The sequence below is a fragment of the Pinus tabuliformis genome, chromosome 5_2 (genome assembly GCF_031772625.1).
Source record: "Pinus tabuliformis cultivar Carrire ecotype Pingquan chromosome 5_2, CPIR1, whole genome shotgun sequence".
NCBI lineage: Eukaryota > Viridiplantae > Streptophyta > Pinopsida > Pinales > Pinaceae > Pinus > Pinus tabuliformis.
The window spans coordinates 271,312,480-271,331,217 of NC_142306.1; the positions used below are offsets into that span (position 1 = coordinate 271,312,480).

The 18,738-nt window shown below is 33.8% G+C and overlaps 1 protein-coding gene across 1 annotated transcript; it reads left to right on the forward strand.

The window, feature by feature from the left end:
• The first annotated feature begins 390 nt into the window (after positions 1 to 390).
• On the forward strand, positions 391 to 17,504 carry LOC149158571 (uncharacterized). The gene is made up of 2 exons (XM_089434036.1): positions 391 to 523; positions 15,232 to 17,504. Exons 1-2 carry the CDS (start codon positions 391 to 393, stop codon positions 17,502 to 17,504), a joined length of 2,406 nt encoding a protein of 801 aa, XP_089290162.1.
• The last annotated feature ends 1,234 nt before the right edge of the window (positions 17,505 to 18,738 follow it).

Genomic DNA, 18,738 nt, shown 5'->3' on the forward strand with positions numbered 1-18,738 from the left:
TATAGTCACCAAACCAATTTTTGAAGGGGGATTGAATTTTAAAGACCTCAGAGCTCAAAATCTAGCCGTGGGAGCCAGATTAATTTGGAAAATCATTGCTCCTAATCCAAATTAAGCACAGATTGCATTGTGGAGAAAATATTTCAGAGGAACGAGGCTCAGATGTTTGGATCAACCTAAAAACCAACTCAGAACTCCTTTCAGCACGTTCATTAACAGAATTGGCCCAATGATAAAAACTACTCTCACTGGATTCCTGGAAATGGCAAATGTATTCAGCTGTGGAGTAATAGAATTCTGGATCGACCTTCGCTGGAGGAATTGAGAGATTTTACAGAGCTAAAGAACTGGCTAGCTGCAACAAACGTCCACACCCTGTGGGACCTATTGATGTGGACGGAGGATACCTGGGTGGGTTGGAAACACCTCCTTGTGCCCATTGCCTTGCAACCTGAGTTGGCATCGCTCAGCAACGTCTTACACGGGCTGGCCCCTATCCACGCGTGCAAGCAGGACGTGAGAGGTTGGGGAAAAAATCGGGTAGGATATATAGTCTCTCAGGGATACTCTAAGTGTCTTGAACGTCCCCATGTGCCTCCCAACCCTGCCCCTTGGGTAGGCATATGGAATTTCCCCTCAATTTCTAAAATAGATCATTTCTGTTGGATTCTCTGCCACCAAAAAATCCTCACTGAGGATAGACTCCAAAAAAGAGGCATCGATGGGCCTTCCAGATGCATTCTTTGCAAGGAGAACTCAGAAACTGCCCTCCACCTCATGATCAAATGCAAATTTACAATCTCTATTTGGTAGGAGTTGTTGGATCCTTGGAATTATGATTTCATTTTTCCTACTTCTGTTCAGGATTTGTTTGCAGGCCGGATGGCTAGATATCCAGGCGCACAACCAAAAAACAAAACGGTCAGGACAACTTGGAGTGCACTGCCAAAATTCATCAGTTGGCATGTTTGGTTGGAAAGGAACAGGAGGATATTCCGGAGCAAGGATTAGGACCATAGAATAGTAGTCAACTCAGTGAAATTCCAGCTAACCGAGTGGCTAGAAGACAAAGGAGATGACTCAAATCTCAGCCAGCAAGACACAGACCTGGGATCTGTCCTTAAGCTTAATTTTCACAGGACAAGAAGCTCTCCTCCGATTCTCGAAGATTGGAAAATTAGGAAAAATGAAGAAGATTTTCAGGAATGGCTGTCCAAGCAACCAATTCCCTCCCTATTCTTTGATGGGGTAGCAAAAGGAAATCCAGGAAAGTTCGGTGCTGGTGGACACATTAATATGCCAGACAACACATCTCCACACAATTTTGCTTGGGGATTAGGCCATTCCTCTAGCATACAAGTCGAGGCGTTGGCCCTCTTCCAAGGTGAAAACTTCCTCAAAGAGCTGGGAATTCGGGAGGCAAATGTCTTTGGAGACTCCCAAGTAATCATAAGAGCAGTGGCGACCAACTCCAACCTAGCAGATCTGCAGCTAGCAAGATTAATTACAAGGATAAAAGGCAGGTCAAAGTCCCTACATCTGAATTATTTTCATGTATTGAGAACAAATAACAAAGCAGCAGACATTGAGGCAAACAAGGCAGTACACTTAGAGGCTAGAACTATTCTAAAAAATAAGGAAATTCTGTGGGCACCTATCCCGTAAAGAGCCATGTTTTACTGCTTTCTTTTACATCAGTTCGTTTGTATCTTTCAGCTCGGACAATTAGCAACAAAAGTGCACTTTAACAATTGTAAAAAGAGGAAGCTGATAAGAGCAGGCACCATTTCCCTCTTGGTAGAAAGGCATGCTGAAAATTTCTCCTCCTTTTGTAACCGAATGGGTGGCCTTTAGCCAAGCAGTTAATGAAATCCTATAACCATTCTTGTAAAAAAAAAAAGAAAAAAAGTAGTAGATACTCTTTTTAAATTAATTCATATATTTAATGATGATAACGAACATAAAGGATTATACACATAAATAATCAAGATACATATACCATCAACCAAGGATTTTGAAACTACGAAATACTATTTAAAAACTCTTTAATCAAATAACTCTTACAACCTATAATACACATAGAAAAATTTATAAATCCGATAAATACCGTGAACCAATGGAATTGAACTTGAAACTCAGATCTATTTATTCCTCATTCTCTCTTTATGTAGTCCTTGTGCACACAAGGAATTTCCACCTCTTGACCAAACATTGCCAACTCCCTGGTTGACCTCCCAATATTTCCTTGGGTACTCTTACTCCTCGCGAACCCCCAAGCTATAATAGGGTTGCACAAAAGAAGAAAAATACTATCAAGTGGAGAAGATAACTCAAGCTCAAGAGTTTCCCACTCAAAGATCCTCCATTTCCACCAAACTCACCACATATATCAATAGTCATATAATGAATCCATCATCACAATTACACATAATCATCAACCATATACATCAAAATCAATAATAACATCAATTTGGTACACTACAATCATCATCATATCCACTGATGATAATAGTAAAAATAACTGGATCCTCGATAGGATGTCCTCAAAGAATAATATATGTTCCATAAGGATATATACAGGCTAGAATAATATCAAAGTCAGTCAACCAGAGGGGGGAACTACATAATAAACTTTCTCAATGATTTTACAACATTATCTAAACTGTCACCACTCACCAACAACACTTTCTTGTCTTCAGCTATCTCTCTCATAAAGTGGTATGAAACATTGATATACTTCATTTTAGAATAACAAGCAAGGTTCTTAGCCAAAAGATTAAACTTTGACTATCACAATCTATCTTTACAACTTAATGTACACACTTAATAATTGAACACAATCTCTATAACCATATAATTTCCTTACTTACATTCGCGGTTGTGATATATTTGTTTTATATAGTTGAGAATGCAATTACAATTTGTCTTTCTCATCCTAGTAATTTCTCCTATGAATAAATTAAATTGCAATTTTTCTTCATATATAATTACAACAATTCCAATAATAAAATCAATCACATTACTAAAACAATCAAAATAAGAAGATTTATTGCACTGAGAGATGCTCGACAACCCACTATATGAGGGAGATGTCAAGTAACATTACATTAATTTTTTTTTTTAAATATATGTAGTCTAATTAATAAAAAATAAAGAATAGTATTGAATATGTTAGCTCAATTAATTTTTCTAACAATAAGCACACACATATACAATAATATTATCAATCGCGAAAAGAAATTAAGTGTGGACAAAATTCAAGAAATAAAAAAAGAGTATAAGGTTCGTTTAGCCAAGGAGTATCTCTGCTAAAAACTTCAATTAAGGTATGTTTGTTCTTCAAAAATTCTTAAACTATATAATCTATAACCTATAGCAATGAAATAAGATTATTTGTTTGTAAATTCTGCCTCACTTCACAATGGGACAACAAACTCACTTGGCTATAAAACTTCATTCCTCATTCTCCTTTACTTTGATCCCTCTTAGGGAATCAAAGAGAAAATATTAGATTAGATTTATTTTGTAATGATTTTTTTATAAGACAATGCACAAAAACTTGAAATTGAAAGTCAACTCTTATTACCATAAAAATATTTGCATGAAATTGGAATACTCACAAAGCTAAAATGCCAATTCTTATTACATGTAAAATGTTGGTGAAATAATTAATTTGATGTGAGATAAATTTTATCAAAGTAAAAGTTAGTTGATATTTCATATATATACATTAAGTAAATTGATATCATACTTAAAGGCATTTTTCCCTGAGTTAAATTTTCTCAATGTAAAAAAACAATAAGTATTTATGATATATAAATCAATATGGATCCATCTTATCTCTAGATCTACCAAGCACCCAAAAGAATCAAATAATTTAAAATACAAAAAAAACTCAAAATTTAATAAAATATTAAGAAATTTGATTCTTATCAACCTTAATAAATCAAAAAATAAAATAAATGTATATTAATATATAACATTGTCCACTATATAACAACCTATATAATTATTCATATTATAAATAAATATCCATATAATCAATTATATAATATTTCGTATAATAAAATATAATAATTTTAAAATACGATATATAATAGTTGTAATTACATGAAGTTAAGTTCACTCTAATCATATGATCAACCATTCATTATATCACATAATGGAGTACAATTTTTTCAATATAGTATATGTAATAGTTGTGGTTTCTTAACATTAATTTTACATTATTTATAATAATATAAATTGATTTATAAGTCGTTCAGTCATGAATATTAATTGTTTTATAGGTTGTTCAGTCACGAATATTAAAGAATAATTTTTTTCGCCAATATTTCCAATAATATTAATTTTTACAAGTTAATTCATGAATATTAGAAAAAATTAAAATTATAATGCTATTTTTTTTAAAATTTATTAATTCATTAATATTAAAAAAATAAAAAAATATTTATGTAATATTTAGATAGTAGGCTTATTTAAATGATCATGATTTAATTATGATGTTTGTTATTACGTTAATGAAGTCCTACATTTTGTTATATAGATTAATATATTAGATGACGAATTGATGGTGTAATATTTATGTAATACTTAGATAATATAGATAATCTAAATGATTAAAATGTTATCATTTTGACAATTTTAGGATGAGATGTAGAACTATTAAATTTCAATTATTATTAATATATATATTTTTAATTGTGATAGGAAATTATAAGAGTGTATTGATGCAGATTTTCACAATTGGATTTTATATACACAATAATAATAATAATAATTTTGTGAATATTTTTTATAAATTGATATGAAATAAAGAAAATATTGATGAATTAATGTGGTAAATGAAAATGTGTGAAATATGTTTGCTCATCATTCATACATGGGTAATGGGGTTATATAAAGATATATATAAGTATTGCCAAAAGCCTATCATTTTTACTGGTTTAAAAATTGTTAAATACTTTTTATCCTGAAATTGCACATTTTTGTAAAAATTGATTATAGATTTAGTCACTTATAAACATTTTGAATAACATACAATAATATAAATTCCTTATCAACCATAATTTTATCAAATAAACATAATAATGAGAATTAACAATGTCTCGGTAGTTGTATAATTTCCCTTTCAACAAAGTTAGGTTTTTCAATGATATGCACACATCATACCCGTGGAATTATGATAATAAATCTGGAAGGACATGAAGTATTTGGAATTTTTAGTATAATTAATCAAATATATCATAAAATTAAATTATAAAGTAAATTGAAAGGACTTAAAAAAATATTAATTATGTATTTTATTTGAGAATATAAAATTGATTTTATTTTAAAAAAAATATTAATTATGTATTTTATTTGAGAATATAAAATTGATTTTATTTTATAAGAAAAAATTAAGAAAAATAATAATATTATAGTATATTTTTAATTTAAAAAAAATAATAGATTAATTTGGACTAGAAACAATCTTGTATTAAAAAGATTCCTAAGTTAAAAAATTGTGTATAAAATTTATTTAAATTAATTAGTTATTTAATAGAAATTTAAATCAATTTGAATTTGGAAATAAATATATAAGTAATTACGCTGAAAAACTTTTCTCATAAAATTAAAATTAATTAGACAAGTAATTATTTATATGAAATAAAAATAAAAATAAAAATGTGAAGAAAATATAAAGGATAATTATAAATAAAATTATGAGTAAAAAATAGATGAATAATTTTTTTATATTGATAATTATATGTACATAACACATGTAAATATTAAATGTAAACCTAAATAATAATAATTTTAATAGTGTAAAATTTTAACAACTAGTAAATTGTAATTTTGTATGAATGAGACACATGTTACCTAAGTCATAATTACTATAAAAAGAGAGTTTGAGATGCGATTTTTTTTCTTTTCTTTATTTCTATACATTTTATAGTTTGTTGGATGTTGTATTGATAATAAGAATTTTTAATGATATTATTAAGCGTAGTGCCTTGTTTTATCTTGATTTTGATATAGACAATTTCAATTTTACATTAATTTATGAGATTGACACTTATGATCAAATTATTATTTTATTTGATAATGACTTTTGTTATGTATTTCTAATTGTTATTTTAGATTATGTTAATTATTAGTCTAGATTATGTTGATGATTTTGTTATTAGTGGTTGATAGAGTGGATAATAAAAACTTGTCATGAAAAATTTATGATGATGAATCAATATGAACAATTGCTATATATGATTGTATTAGTGTGGCAAGAGAACATGATGGTGCATGGTGCATAATTGGGAAATGATTATGGTTTGGTTATTGAGTATTATTAATGTCAAATTTGAATTATTATAATGAATTGTGTTTAGAACACTCATGACATGTTAGTGGATGCAGACACAAGTTATGTTCTTTCCAAACAACTCACACATGAGAGATGGAGTAGATTGAATTTTCCTTGTAGGGGTCGGACAATGTCCTTGATCCCACTCACTAGCAATCTAGCCGTGACTTAGGTTAGAAGGTGCTAGGAATTTTCACCCTGAAATTGTATGATGTCATGCGGGTTGAACCACTGATTCGGTCACTCATGAAGTTTTATTGAGGGACTTGCATTAAAGTGGACACCTTAATACTTAGTCACCATTAGTTTCACAAAAAAGGGTGAACTTGGAGTTAAACTTTGCCTCCATTTTCGTACCTATCTTACCATTAATTGGTCACAAATATTTGAAAGGAAAATGTTGTGACATCCTTAGAACTGCATGAAAATTTATTGAAGGGAAAAATAACTTGCTGCCCTTGGTACGAGAATCAACTATTCATAGATATTTGAAGGGAAAGTGTTGTGTCACCCTTGGAAATATGTGAGAAGTTATTGAAGGGAACAACTAACTTGATACCCTTGGTATTAGGAAACAAAAAGATAAATGAAATTTCAAGTTAATGGTTGGAAGCACCAAAGTTACAACTAAATGTAAGTTTGGAGTAAAATCTTATTTAAAAATTGGGAAAACATAGAAAAGGAGGATTTTGAGATAAACCTAAATCAAATTTTAAATAAATCAAATGATGTAATTTTAACTTCTTTAAGTATTATATCCATCTTGAAACATGTGGTGAGAATATTTTAAATTTAGAAATAATGAAAAAAAATGTTTATTTAATTCTAATATTGAAGAAGGTGGGCTGCATGAAAAAAAAAAAAATCTTCCACTAAAGAAGTAGAAGGAAATAGTTTTTTCATATTATGTAGAAAATGATTTTTTTTTTGTAAGTTTGGTAGGACTACATCTTCATCATGTCCAACTTCTCACCTCGATTGGGGGGATAACACAAGATTTGAATCCAAGACTTCTGGTTTGGTGAGACTTCATTTCCATGGCCATTTCCAATTGAGCTACCCAAAGAGGACAAATCTATTACTTTATTGGAAGAATGAACTAGCAGGAAAAATTCAGTTTAGGAATCAGATTCTCAAAACCTAATTTTCCCTCTAATAAGCAAACCTCAGAAGTGTTATTTGAAGACTTAGTTTAGAGATCCTTTGAAGTACCGACAATGGTTCAAAAGTAGTGATGTTGGGATATTAGCTCGGGAAGGTTTGAAATAGGAGAAGTTAGTGGGGAAAGATGATTCGAGGATCCTTAAGGATTATCTGACTTCAAATTTAGGGGAGCTATCAGGAGTTATATATTCTTTGGTGTTGATGATAGATAGAAATGAAGAAAGTCAAGAAGATGCATTCTACATTAACAATAATAGGATCTTCAAAACTCTTAAAGCAAGGCTAAACTTACACAATGAAAAACAATTGGAAAATGAAAATTTAAACGATTATTTTCTTCTTAAGAAAGGTCCTTTCATGAATTTTCTTTCTTCATTAGAAGGGAAGAGGTTTAGGTCCAAGGCTAATGGATTCAAATTATCCCATGTGGAAGTAAATGCATAAGAGGAGATTTTTCATATCTCCAAATATCAGAGTAGGATGAGGGGCACAAGGAAAAATGAATATGTATGTTCAGGCCTCTGTTTCTTACTCCCATCCTTATTTTAGGGTCCTCAGAGTGGAGCACCCTGGACCAAGAACATTATATCCCTAAAACTGTGGGGATTGGTGTGGGGGGGGGGGACCTTAATAAAAATTCCCTTATATGACTTTTCTTTGTCCATAATCCATATGTTGTGTTTCTACAAGAGACAATGTGTGAACCTCAATTGCACAATCATGCTTCTCAGGCCTCTAGAACTTCACATTACACAGTTGCAGGCCCCAATCCCTCACTCCTTGTTGGAAATAATACTGAGAGGGGGGTGAATTAGTATTATTAGATCAATGATTTTATTTCCCAAATAGATTTATATACGCTACTTCAGTGAAGTGAACTAGCATGTACACGCGACTGTGCCTAAAGAAACCAGCATATATGTAGTGAACTTGTGATTTAGACAGTTTATCATGTGTTGAGCTTAAACCATGATATCAAAGATTTATTAGACAGTGTAGTAAAAGCAAAATAAAGCATCACACATAAGCAACACACATGAACACCAAGATTTAAGGTGGAAACCCAATGTGGTAAAAACCACCTGCTGCTGTCGTCTCTGTCTTCTTTTAATAATGAGAAAATCTGTTTACAATCTTGTACTCGTGCAGACTCATACCAGTACGTAGGATTCTACCTGCAGAAGGTTACAACCTTCTCTCATTTTCCAGCTTCTACTGGAAGGGAGCTACAACCCCCTAGCTCGTGTACTAGCCAATACGTTTACTACTACGTAGGTGCCAACCTACAGAAAACTCCACTCTTCCACTAGGGACCTAGTTTCATGAATTTTCAGATTGGATACTCCTGGATCACAACACCACAAGCTGAAGGCCATGTTTCATCAAATTTTCACACTAGACCCATCAAAGTCTTTTAAACTTAAACTGCATCAACCAATATTCAGTTAATCTGAACAATCAGATCACTAACACCAGAACACTGTGCTGAACCCAGAACCCTACATCATCATCCAGAACCAGCTGTAACCTCAAAAATCATGCATTAGAGTGTATACGCTACTTGGTTGAACCCAACCTGCGTGTATACGCTACTTCCTTTAACTCAACCTGCGTATATCTCTAAAGTGTTAGAAAATTATATATTACGGAGCAATGGAACACATAAAATATTGTAGAAATATAAACACAGAAAACTCATAAAACAAGAGAGACACAGATATACATGGTTCACCCAGTTTGGGCTACGTCCATGGAGAAACAACCAGTCCTTCCTTTTATATTATCCAGCAAACTGAAGAGATACAACCTACAACAGATCTGCTGTAACACCCTCTTCGCTCTTAATCTCCTCTCTCTTTCTCACTCAGAATATAGATCTTCATAGACGCAATACAATTCCCTCACATATAGTGAGGGGTTGCCTTCTAGGGCAAAAAACCCTAAATTAAACATAACTTCTATCGTCAGATCTTCGCCTAATGAACAACCCAGATTGACTAGAAATTACTATACTTTTACAAGGCAATTTTACATCTATTCTTAGCTTCGGGGGTGCTGCCCCTGAAACCCCCCACCAAGGGGGGGCTCCCCAAAGGTCGCAGCCGCTCCCCTTGGACCCCCCCTACAGTGAATATTTTACGGGCGGTGTTGCTGCCCCATTTCGAACTGGGGTCCAATGTGGCAATACCTTTGAATACAGAAGATAATCAGGCTCCATATCCAACATAAAGATATTGAATCATAAACTTTTGAACCACAAAATGTACCAATCAATGACATTCTGAAGATCTACTGTCATATTACAGAGTTCAAAACAGATAGCAGCAAGGATCACCCTTCCTTCTCAATCAATCAATCAATCAGACTCAATTTCCTTATACAACAGTTCTACGTTCAGATCTAAGAGGACTTCATTGACAAACAACAGTAAAACAACAGAATTTGATTAGATAGATCAGTCAGATATGAACATAAGTTTTTCTTTTTGTATATGCTACTTGAAAGAGTCGAACCTGTGTGTACATGTGCTTTGGATGAGACGAACCTGTGTATAGATTTGCAAATTTTGACTCAGAACTTTGCTACAATTTTAGAATTTAGAAAAACCCAGATCATGATAGATAACAAGTAGAACATGCACAAAACATCAGATCTGGTCTCAACCAATATCAGATCATTCAAGAATAAGTCATTTCAAGTCTCATGATTCCTGATCTAATATTGAACTCAAGGTGCACATGAAAATTTCAGATCTAGTCCCAAACATAACCCTGCAACATAATATATACTTCAGATAGAAGTATTCCTTAGAATCTCATTGCTTGCACACCATGGCCTAATGATCTTCTCCTCCTTATATACTCTTAGGCCTTTCTCAATACCTTGGACCAAAACCACTTAGGACCAATACCTTGGACCAAATACCTAAGGTCAATACCTTGGACCAAATGCCTCAGACCAATTACCTTGGACCAAAATACCTTGGATCAAATACCTTGGACCAAAAACTTGGTTTTCCAACATGTACACGCTTTTCCTCCTGTGAAAGTGCATGTATACATTATACGCTACTTTTGTTCTATTAAACCATGTGTATATGCGCCTTGGACAAAGTGAACCAACGTATACCTCTCTTTCTTCATTATTTGGAGTCTGCTCTGTAATCCTTTGCTGTTGACCTGCTATACTGTGAACTTTCATCTGAGTGAGTTACCATCAAGGACAACACCTGTATCATAATGCCAACAATCTCCCCCTTTGGACTTTATGGCAACAACAACACCAAGACACTCTCCCCCTTTGACATCAAGGGAAAAGGGCGGACCAAGATATTCTCTCCCCTATGCTGTTCATGCTCCCCCTGAGTACATGCTGAATTGTTTGATTGAGCTCCCCTTTGTACATGCTGAGATGCACTGAAACCCTCCATGATCCCTTTGAGCACAAGCAGAGTCTGCAAAAATATTCTCCAAAAGAATAACATGACTCTATAACGCAACTATGTGAGTATGACCTTCCTATCACCAATGACTCATACATACATTCATCTCCCAACCTAGTGGGGATATACCAAATTTGAATCATCCACCCAACCAAGTGGGGATATACCAATTGTTTATACATGACATAAATATAATTACATCATCCATCTCATGCAAAATGGGGATACAAATTACATCATTTGTCTAATAGGACTCATTCAAATGTATGAGAAGACATATCACACCCTAGACTTTTACATGACTTGAGAAACAAAAGGTATAAATATCTAAAGCCATAGTTGGACTCAACAACCATAATGCCACAATGCAGAATGTGAGTGAAGGCTAATTCTCCCCTTGAACCTGTGCTACCTGTGCATTGTTAACAAGTTAATGATCAAGGCATCTTTGTCAGTAAGATAAAAATTAATGAAAAAATCATATCAATAGACTGTAATCATCAACATCAGATAGAGCACCCATATCAGAGCCTGCCCCACCGTTTTTCTTGTCTGAAAAACATATACGCTCCTTGACTCACAGAAACCCGCGTGTGTACGTGACTAAACTTCATGAAACATGCGTATAATAACCTTTCTCTGAAAAATTAGATTTAACAATAGGATGATGCAGCAATTACTCCCAGCTTTTGTCTAAGATATTCAGATGTTTCTCTGGGTACTGGTTTAGTGAATATATCAGCAACCTGTTCTTTAGAGGGAACATACTCCAATTTGACCTTTTGTTCAAGCACTTGTTCACGTAGAAAATGGTATTTGATGGGTATGTGCTTGTTCTTGGAGTGCATGACTGGATTATTTGAAATACTAATGGCACTTGTATTATAACATAGAATGGAGATGGGTGGAGTATATGTGATTTGAATGTCTTGCAAGGTTTGCATCATCCAAAGTAGTTGTGTGCAGCAGCCACATATTCTGCTTCAGCTGTAGATAAAGCAATTGAACTTTGTTTCTTGTTGAACCAAGACACTAACCTGGAATCCATATAGAATGCACCACCACTAGTGCTTTTTCTGTCATCAACACTTCCTGCCCAATCTGCATCTGTATATGCATGAAGAGTAAGATCTGCATCTCTAAGATACCATAAACCAAAGTCCTGAGTTCCTTGAAGATATCTGAAAATTATTTTGACTACTTGAAAGTGTGATTCCTTTGGATTTTCTTGGAATATTCCAACTATTCCTACTGCATGCATGATGTCAAGTCGGGTACCTATTAGATAAAGTAGACTGCTAATCATGGATTTGTAAGTTTGTTGATGTACTACTGCTGATTCATCATTTGAGCTGAGACTACATCCTGTTAGAATTGGGGTACATACAGGTTTAGAATCTTCCATTCCATACCTTTTCAAGATCTATTTGAGATATTTGGTTTGTGAAAGAAAAATACCATCTTTATTTTGTTGAACTTGTAGACCAAGAAAATATGTAAGTTCACCAAGCAAGGACATTTCAAATTCTTGCTGCATTACTGAAGCAAAATTCTGACTCATGGATTCTTCATTGCTACCAAAAATGATGTCATCAACATAAACAATAATAATTAGCAATTTATCAGTTTCAATCTTTGTATATAGATTACTATATGCTGAACCTTTTGTAAAACCTTGTTGGTGTAGATATTTGTCAAGGCGGTAATACCAGGCCCTTGGAGCCTATTTCAGACCATAGAGGGCCTTTTTGAGTCTGCATACAAGTTTTGCATCATTTCCAAGAATGAATCCTTTTGGCTATTCAATATAAACTTCTTCTTCTAAATCTCCATCCAGGAAGGCTGATTTTACATCCATTTGGTACACTTTGAATTTCTGAAAGCTAGAAAGAGCAAGAAAAATCCTTATGGCTTCAAGTCTGGAAACAAGTGCAAAAGTTTCTTCAAAATCTATACCTTTTTGTTGAGCATACCCTTTACAAACAAGTCTGGCCTTGTTTCTAGTGACTTCTCCATTTTCATTCAACTTGTTTTTGAATATCCATTTAGTTCCTATAATATTTTTGAGGTCTAGGAACTAATTCCCAAGTATCAATTTTTTCAATTTTCTCAAGTTCTTCATCCATGGCCTTGACCCAACATTCATCTTTGCATGCTTCTTTTACATTTTGAGGTTTGGTGGAGGATAGTAATGCTAGATAGCTTGAGGTCCCTATAATAGTTATTCTTGTCTATACACCTGCCTCTTTTTCCCCTAAAATTTTAGTTTTTGGATGATTTTTCTGAACATACCTGGACGAAGTCTTTTCTTCTACCATTATCTCCTCTTCTGGTGCTTCATTGGTTTCTTCTTCAATATGATTTTGATTTGATGTGGGAAAATAATCCCCATCTTCTTCATTGTCATAATCTTCTGTTGATTCTATATGTTTTGGATTTTTGCATGCTTCATCAACTACAACATCAATGCTTTCAACAAATTTTCCAAGTCTTTTATTATAACATTTATATCCTTTACTTTTGGAAGAATAACCAAGAAGAATACCTTCATCTGCTCTGGGTTCAAACTTACCAAGTTTTTCATTAGTCCTTTTGATATAACATTTGCTTCCAAAAACTTTAAAGTATTTTACAGTAGGAGTCTTACCATACCAAATTTCATGTGGAGTTTGAGTGCTGTTTACTCGAACATTTGCTTAGTTGAGAATAGTTACGGCAATGAATGCAGCTTCACCCCAGAAGGTTGCAGGAGTTCTAGATTCATCTAGCATAGCTCGAGCCATTTGTTGAATTGTTCTGTTCATTCTTTCAACCACACCATTTTGCTGAGGAGTCCTTGCAGTGGAGAATTTCCTTTTTATTCCATGTTGTTCACAAAAGTCAAAGAATTTATCCGAGGTAAATTCCCCTCCTCGATCAGATCTGAGGCATTTGATTTTTCGATCTGATTCATTTTCAACCAAAGCTTTGAAGGCTTGGAACTTTTCAAAAGCTTCATCTTTATGGTTTAGAAGACCTATCCAACACACTCTGGAAAAATTATCAATGAACAAAATAAAGTATTCTTCTCCACGAGGTGACTTTTTCCTTGATGGTCCACATAAATCAGTATGGACAAGTTCAAGAGGCTTACTAACTGACCCTTCCTTTTCCATGAAGTGAACTCTGGTTTTCTTTCCGATTTGACATGGTTTGCATATTGTATTTTCTGGGATGCTGATATCTGGAAAATCACGAACAACCTTGAATCTACATGCTTTTCTTATTTTAGAAAAGCGTAGATGTCCCAATCTTCTATGCCACAGCCAGTTTTCATCATTTTTGCTTAGATAACACTGTTGTTGTCATCCCTTGAGTATGTATAAGTTGTTTGGAGTTCGTGTACCTTTGATCACGGTCTCTCCTGTATCAAGCTCACAAACAACACATCCGTTTGATCACAACACCACTTCATTTCCTTGATCACACATTTGAATAACACTCAACAAGTTATGCTTTAAACCATCTACATACATAACATTTCCAGCTTTAACCTTTTCTTTCAAGAAAACAAAGCCTTTGCCTTTTATGATAGCAGGAGTGTCATTTCCAAATGAGACTTTCTTTTCCTTTTCAAAGGCATTATATGAGTGAAGTTTTTCTTTGTCACCTGTCATGTGTTTTGAGCATCAACTATCGATGTACCACTGATTTTCTTGTCCTTTTGCATACAAGGCTATACCACATCTTTCTGTTTGAGATTATTTCCTTCTCCATATCTTGGGATTTAATGGAGTTTGCTCCTTTTGAGATGTTTTCCAAAATTTTCTCCCGCATTCAGATTCTTCATGACCAAAGTTGTTATAGATTGAGCATTCTATTTCATTTTCAAGAAGAGAAAAGTTATTATAGGAACTTTTCTTGATCCTTGTTACATTCCTTTGATTTCGTGCTTCTTTAGTCATGATGGTTTTGTAAGCAACACATTGAGCAACTTTGTGTCCAAAATTATGACATGAAAAACATTTCCCATTAAAGAAGTTCCTGCGACTATCGAATCTATTGACCTAGTGATTGTAGTTTCTATTGATATTCATCTTTGGAGAAAATTGAGTATGATTTACCTGAGGTTGGTTGTGGCTTCTATTCATCCTTGGAGTAAATTGAGTCTGATTTACCTGGTGATTTGCTTTATGCCTTTGGTGATGATTCTCATACTGTTCACTGGTCTTTGCTACATCAAGATAGGTTTTGGTGGAGGTTGACGGCTTCTGTGATTGAGAAGCTTCTGAAACTAACGTAGGAAACAGGCCTACTGCGCTGCGCAATCCTTTGATAACATCATTCGCGGAGATAAGCAGCACCGAAACCGAAGCATCAATCGGAAGAAATGACATCGCTCACACTGAAGCTGGAACATTAAATGACGGAACCTCAATCACAGAAAATGACATGACTGCTCAGAGCGTTCCTCAGACATTAGCTCTCTTTGATAAAGGCAACCCGGACACCGAAACCCCCTGGAGCATCGATTCAACCTCAACAGCGGCGGAGCTCATGAAAACTGTTCACAACAAGAACAATAACCTTGCAGAAATCCATAATACAAAAACCAACAGCAGGTTGGAAAACATTGATAAGAAATCCAGAAACAAAAAAGTGGTTAATATCTCTTCATATGAGCTAAAAAAGGCAGAAGCCGAGGTCCTTAACAAAGGTCTGAATTTCGCCCTAGCCCCCAGTAGAATTCCTAATGAAGAAATTATATGCAGCCTAGAGGATGGAATTAAGACTCTCAGCAATGAAGACAAAGAGCTAGTTAGGCAAGAATGCGCAGTCATCCTTAGAAAAGCTAAACCACCCAAGAGAAACCTAAACCCCGAGCAGCTCAAAGCCATAAGGAGTCTAAGAAATAACAAAGACATTGTCATTCTAAAAGCAGACAAGGGTGGCGCCACTGTCATTATGAATCATGAGGATTACGTAAACAAGATGAAAGACCACTTATATAACAGTGGGAGCTACAAAAAGCTTGAAGAAAACCCCATCTCTAAAATTACTAGACTAGTGAAGAAAGCCATTAAAGAAACCAATCTTGATGATAAACTTAAAAAGCGCCTCACCCCTGATAGTGAAATCACTCCCCGGATTTATGGAGCCCCTAAAGTGCACAAAAAAGATGTCCCCTTAAGACCTATAGTCAACACTATAGGCTCTCCTACTTATGAGCTAGCAAAGTATGTTGCTGGCATCTTGTCCCCTCTAGTGGGCAAAACCAGCTCTTACATTAAAGACTCCAATCAATTTGTCAATTTCATCAAAAATACCAAATTAGATCCTGAAGACAAGCTGGTTAGCTTTGACGTAGTCCAACTCTTCACCAAAATCCCCCTTGATGAAGCTATTCAAGTGATCAAAGAAGTAGCTGACCCCCAAACTGCAAAGTTAGCTGAAATTTGTCTCCGCTCAACCTTCTTCTCCTTCCATGGTGAAATCTTTGAGCAAACTTCGGGTGTTGCTATGGGATCCCCTCTTTCCCCAATCGTCGCCAATCTCTTCATGGAAAAATTTGAAACCAAGGCGCTTGAGTCATACCCCTTAAAACCCAAGTTCTGGGTTAGGTTTGTGGATGACACCAGTGTCAACTGGCCTCATGGGGAGAAAGAACTCAATAACTTTTTAAAGCATCTCAATAGCATATCTGAAGACATCAAGTTTACAATGGAAGTCGAAGAGAACAACTGCATTCCTTTCCTTGACATCCTTCTCATTAGAAACAAAGATGGTTCCATAGGTCATAAAGTGTTCAGAAAGAAAGCTCACACCGACAACTACCTCCATGCTCACTCACATCACCACCCAGCTCAAAAGATGGGGGTTCTGCAGACCCTCTTCACTAGGGCTTGTAGAATTTCAGATGATAACCACACCGATGAAGAAATTACATACCTGAAAAGAACTTTCGCCAACCTAGGATACAACAGTAAAAGCATCCTCAAAGCTATTAATAAGGCAAAGACTGGAAGCAATATAAATAAAACAATAAACCCGGTAACTTCTAACGCCTACCTTCCATACATTCAAGGTGTCACAGACAAGATAGCCAAAATTCTCAGGAATAAAGACATCAAAACTTCATTCAAACCCCTGTCAACTATTAAACAAAATATGAAATCTGTTAAGGACAGCCAGGATCAGTTTCAAGGGAAAGGTGTTTATGTCATAAACTGCTCATGTGGTAAACAATATATAGGAGAAACCGGCAGGTCTGTTAGGATAAGACTCAAAGAACATAGCGCGGACATCCGGAGGGAAAGAACTCGCTCTTCTGCCTTAGCTGAGCATGTAGGTAAAACTAACCATCACATATGCCTCGAAGAAACCAAAGTCGTTGCTAGGGAAGAACACCATTTCAAGAGGAAAATTCGTGAAGCTATTGAAATCATAAAACATCCTAGTAACCTTAATAGGGATGGAGGCTGGGACATCAGTAAAAACTGGAACTCTCTGCTTAAAAAAAGTCATTCCCCCCACCCTCTGCACTCCCCTTCCCCCTCCCTTATTTCCTTGTCTTAAACTTGCCCCTCTCTCATCCTTAATATTCATGCTTCCGTTAGAATTGATGTCCTGTAGCCACCAAGGTTTATCTTTAATCATAATCATATTTGAAATCTAATTAAATAATAATTCAATTTATATCTAGGTCAGTTAAGCTATATAGTCCAGATTAATTAAACAATGCAAAACCTAATGTTTTAACTTTATTAATTAACATTATGGTCAAAATTGAAAAACAATATAAAACCAAATTAATTAAACATCATATAACTGAATTAATTACTCTATACAAATATAAAATAATTACACAATACATAGAATTATATATCCAAGTTAATTAAACATTAGAATACAAACTAATAAAACAAATATATAAAACCTAGTGCATTAATCAGAGTTAATCAAACAATAAGCATCTAAAATAAAACAAAATAAAACTATTCTAATTAAAACAACATAGATTTATGCAAATTATTCAATATAAAACTTTATTAATAGTAATAATAATAACAATAGAAAACTAAATCAATTAAAACATCATATAACTAAGTTAATTAATACAAATATTAATACAAATCTAAAATAATTACACACACGTAGATAAATACATATCTAGGTTAATTGAACTATAGAACCTAAGCTAATAAAACAAACATATAAAACCTAGTGCATATAATCGAGCAATGAGCAACTAAAATAAAAAACAAAATAAAAACTATACTAAGTAAATATACAATATAATTCTTAATCAATATAATACTTAAATATAATACTTAAATATACAATATAATACTTAATTACACAATACATAGATTAATAGATATCTAGGTTAATTGAACAATATAACCTAAGCTAATACAACTAATTTATAAAACCTAATACATATAATCGAACAATAAGCATCTAAAATAAAAAACAAAATAAAAACTATACAAATTAAATATACAATATAATAACTAATTAATTATACAATATTCAAATCCTTCATATAAAAAAAAAATAAAATAAATAAATAAAAAAAATTTAAAGAATAATCAATTAAAATTAATAAAAAACCTAACAATGTACAGCGGCAAAGCTAGGGCATATCCAATTAGTAGCTTAAACAAAATGAAAAATTTAATAATTTATTAAATGAGCAATGGTCGGCTAAACTCCCAAGCTGTCATCCTTCACCATATTTATTGCAAATTCTTTCTCCTCTTCTCTGTATATCATGTCCTGATGATGAGTTTTGCTCTAGACTCGAAAC